The sequence below is a fragment of the Beta vulgaris genome, chromosome 6 (genome assembly GCF_026745355.1).
Source record: "Beta vulgaris subsp. vulgaris cultivar EL10 chromosome 6, EL10.2, whole genome shotgun sequence".
Classification (NCBI taxonomy): domain Eukaryota; kingdom Viridiplantae; phylum Streptophyta; class Magnoliopsida; order Caryophyllales; family Amaranthaceae; genus Beta; species Beta vulgaris.
This window is the reverse complement of record NC_079207.1, coordinates 1,727,866-1,731,690: the sequence shown is the minus strand read 5'-3', so window position 1 is coordinate 1,731,690 and position 3,825 is coordinate 1,727,866. Positions and strand designations below refer to the sequence as shown.

Genomic DNA, 3,825 nt, shown 5'->3' with positions numbered 1-3,825 from the left:
ATTATATAAAGGAAGGGGGGAGCAATGGTGTCCTCTTTTGAAATGCTTATTTTGCCCCCCTTCCCTTTCTAAATTACAAAAGGAATGCCAAAATCAAAATCGGCACTCAAAGAAAACTACCGCAAATTAATTTACAACACTCACTCACAAATCTCTTAAAAGAAGAAACTTTACAAATCACTCGTACAATTGAGAAAATCACGTTAAATCACGCAAATCACTCAAATAATCAGGAAACTTTATTAAAACTTAAAATTAACATACAAACTAAAACTAATAACCTAGAACGTGAATACATACAAAAACATTTACAAAAATTTACTTACAAATCACTATTCTCAAGAACCATTCAAAATTAATGGTGAGCCATGATAAAAAAATTAGAGGTGTATCTGTAGTGAAATCATAATTTAGAAGTTAGACGAGGAAAAAAAATTATTACTTTTTATATTGTTTCCTATATATAATAAAACTTTTACATATATTTGGACCTATATTTTTCTATTATATAATAGCGATTAATTATCAAGGTAAAAAGATTTATGTAAAATATCATTCAAGAATTAAATTACAACATATCTTCATTATATAAGGGAAGGGGAGGGGGAACTATAGTGTCCCCCTAATGAAGAGACTATGTTACCCCCTTCCCATTCTAAATTACAAATTTACTTGCAAATCAAAGGTGGCTACTTATAAAATACCAAAAATATAATTATAACAATCACTCACAAACTACAACCTATGAAAAAATTGACTTGAAATCATAGTGTCCACTTTCTTTACAATTTATGAGGTACTATACTTAATTCAAAAATCAACTAAAAAATTATAATATTAGATTTCATAAATAAATTCAATAAAATGTCTATTTTGTTCATAGAATTTAACTTTGAAAAGTAAAAAAAAAAAAAAAAAAAAGAATGGTGAGAGACTTAAGTGACGAAAACTAAACCAATCAAATTTTGCAACTAAAAATAATTATACTTCGTATGTCTAATGTTCAAATTTTGACTCTTATATCCAAGGAAATAGAGTTTCTATTTCGAAAAAAAATTCTAGTATCTAATATATTAAAAGGCGTGCGTAAATGAGGAACAGTGCCACGTGGCGCTCTCTCTAGGGAATTTTAGTTCATGTAATCCATGTACAATAAAAAAAAAATTAGAAATTGCATAGTATAGATATTGATCCCATGACCTCATGGTTCATGTACTAAAGTTTTAACCACTAGACCAAGTTGTATTTAGTGTTATCATATCAAAGTACAATATTAATAAATGAAAATTTTTCTTAACCGGGGTATAGCCCGAGCCTAATAACTAGTTTATAAAGAAAACTTGTCAAATCAACCGTCAAATATGTTGAACAAAAAGTTAAAACTCTAACTGTCAAACTCTAAACTTTATTTGCCAAACATAACCATTATCTTGATATATTCTTTCAATACACAAATAAACACAAAAGAGGTTCTAATACGATAGGATAATTCATCTTAATAATCCAAAAAAAAGTTACAAAAAGATTGTCGTAACTCGTAAACCACAATCACTAAAACGTCCTCCCATAACTTTTCTACACGTGTCCAACTTTTGTTCCTTCAAACAATTTCAAATCAATTGATACACTAATATATAAATCGAATTCTGGCTCAGTTAGTGGCCGGCACATTTGCCTCTAGTTTATGCTTCATTCTTATACAAAGAGAATGTATTACTACAAGTACTGCTCCTCCTTGTAAGTTGTAAACCCTTTCTCTATTATTCTATCCTCCATTTAAACGTCTCTTCTGCCTTCTTTCTTCCTTTATAGGAAGTTGCAGAATCTTTTTACCTTCTTCAAGCAAGATACAAAAAAAAATGTTACCAAACCAAGAACAAGTTGAATTTTTTCAAAACCAACATTGGAAAAATGTTGATTGTACTGATGAAGAACGAGAATTGGAAGAAGCATTGTCACTTTCTGACCTTCCAATTAGTGCAATTACAATTGGAAATGAAGAAGATGAAGCAAAAGAAGACGAAGATCAAAATGATCAAGGCGACAATTTGGATTTCGATTTCGATTTCGGCTCACTGATCGGATCAGTAAGCACATTTGATGGTGAAATGTGTGCAGCTGATGAAGTCTTCTCCGGCGGCCTAATACTGCCGTATCGCAACTCGGTCAGCTCAATGTCCGGGTTGCGAAGCGCCTCGAGGTCCGAATCAATGGACCATAGGACATTTGGGTCTAGGAGCAGCAGTATTAGAAGCAATAGTATTAGGAGTCATTACTCTGGTACTAGTAGTAGTGGTGGTAGTAGTTGTAATTCTAATTATACGGCTTCTAGTGCTAGGACCGTTCCCTTGGTATCTAAAACTAAGGTTCGGAACCAATTTCACTCGTACCCGAGCCCAAAACCACAGATTTTGGGTACAGGTCCGCGTATTTCAACTCAAACCTCACCTATAGGTAAAAAATCGAAAATGTGGGAGGTTTTAAAGTTGGGATTGATCAGGACGCCAGAGATTGAGCTACAAGATCTTAGGCTACGCCATCGTACAAATAATTTTGGTAAGACATTGACAATTCCTCGCAATAATAGTAATGGTAGTAGCAGTAGTAGTGGGAGTAATAAAGCGAGCAACGATTATAATGATCGTGCTCGTAAGTCGTGCTCTATTGATGGCAATAAAATTGATTTCATGATGGAGATGGAGAAAAGAAAGAAGAAATTGTTAGAAATCAAGAATGGTAATAGTAGTGGGTTTTTCAAAAGTTGCAAGTGTTCAATTGAGGATATTGAGCAATTGCCTACTAGATCAAATTATGGTCCTAAAAGTGGTTATTTTGGTAGTAACAAGTTTGGAAATAGACACAACATTTCACCTGCAAATCAAGTTTCAAATGAAGACAAAAAATTGGCACAAAGGAAACTTCAGTTATTGCAAGAAGAACAGCAACAAGAGCAGAGGAGAAACAACCATATCCGACAAAGAAAACAAAGCATGTCACATCATCATCGTACATTTGAATGGCTAAAGAATCTTTCCCATGCAAGTGTTCTTAATTAGATTCTTAATTTTAGGGAAAACTCAAATTCAAGAAATTAGATTCTTTTACGAGGCCATTACGCATGCTATTTTTATTTTATTTTTTTATACGTTGATATATTTATTTTGTCGTCTGAGATGTAAAATAAGTAATATTTTTATTCTATTTTCTGTTATATAATTTGTCTTTAATTTGAAATCTATGATTAGTTTCACAAGGTGGACAATCATTTCAGGAACTCATGCTGAGGTGAGAATAAATGATGACGTCTATCTGTATGATTAGGTATATCATCTCTATATGCAAATATTAAAAAAGGTGAACAAATTCTCAAATTAAAAGAAAAGCTTCTTCAAAATAGATCATTCGCATGTCTATACAAAATATTGAAAATAGGAAGTGGAGGGGTGTTAAGCTCTTCTATTTTTCATCGACATATTGTGAATTCGGTTCTCATCAAGGAGGTTAGGAGGCTTTAGGGTAGATTCTCTAGGTAGGTTGTATTTAGGTGTCTATGAGAGGACGTTAATGTAATTTATCTTACCAAATTTTTAAAAATGTCTATACAAAATGTTGATTATATTATTCAATTTTTTAAGGTATATTTTACGATTTATTGGGCTCCATCCCCGTTTGCATATCTTAGAAAATAGAGAGAATCAAAATCAATTACTTTAAAGAAGGGAGATTGAGAATTCGAGCGTGGGTTGTGGCTCGTGGGTGTGAAAGGTGGAACCTCTTAGGCTCTTACCACCTCTTATATAACACAATTAAAATCTTGCTATTCAA

The 3,825-nt window shown here is 32.4% G+C and overlaps 1 protein-coding gene across 1 annotated transcript; it reads left to right on the top strand.

The window, feature by feature from the left end:
• The first annotated feature begins 1,648 nt into the window (after positions 1-1,648).
• On the top strand, positions 1,649-3,234 carry LOC104894913 (hypothetical protein). The gene has a single exon (XM_010681276.4). It carries the CDS (start codon positions 1,860-1,862, stop codon positions 3,054-3,056), a length of 1,197 nt encoding a protein of 398 aa, XP_010679578.2. The 5' UTR covers positions 1,649-1,859; the 3' UTR covers positions 3,057-3,234.
• The last annotated feature ends 591 nt before the right edge of the window (positions 3,235-3,825 follow it).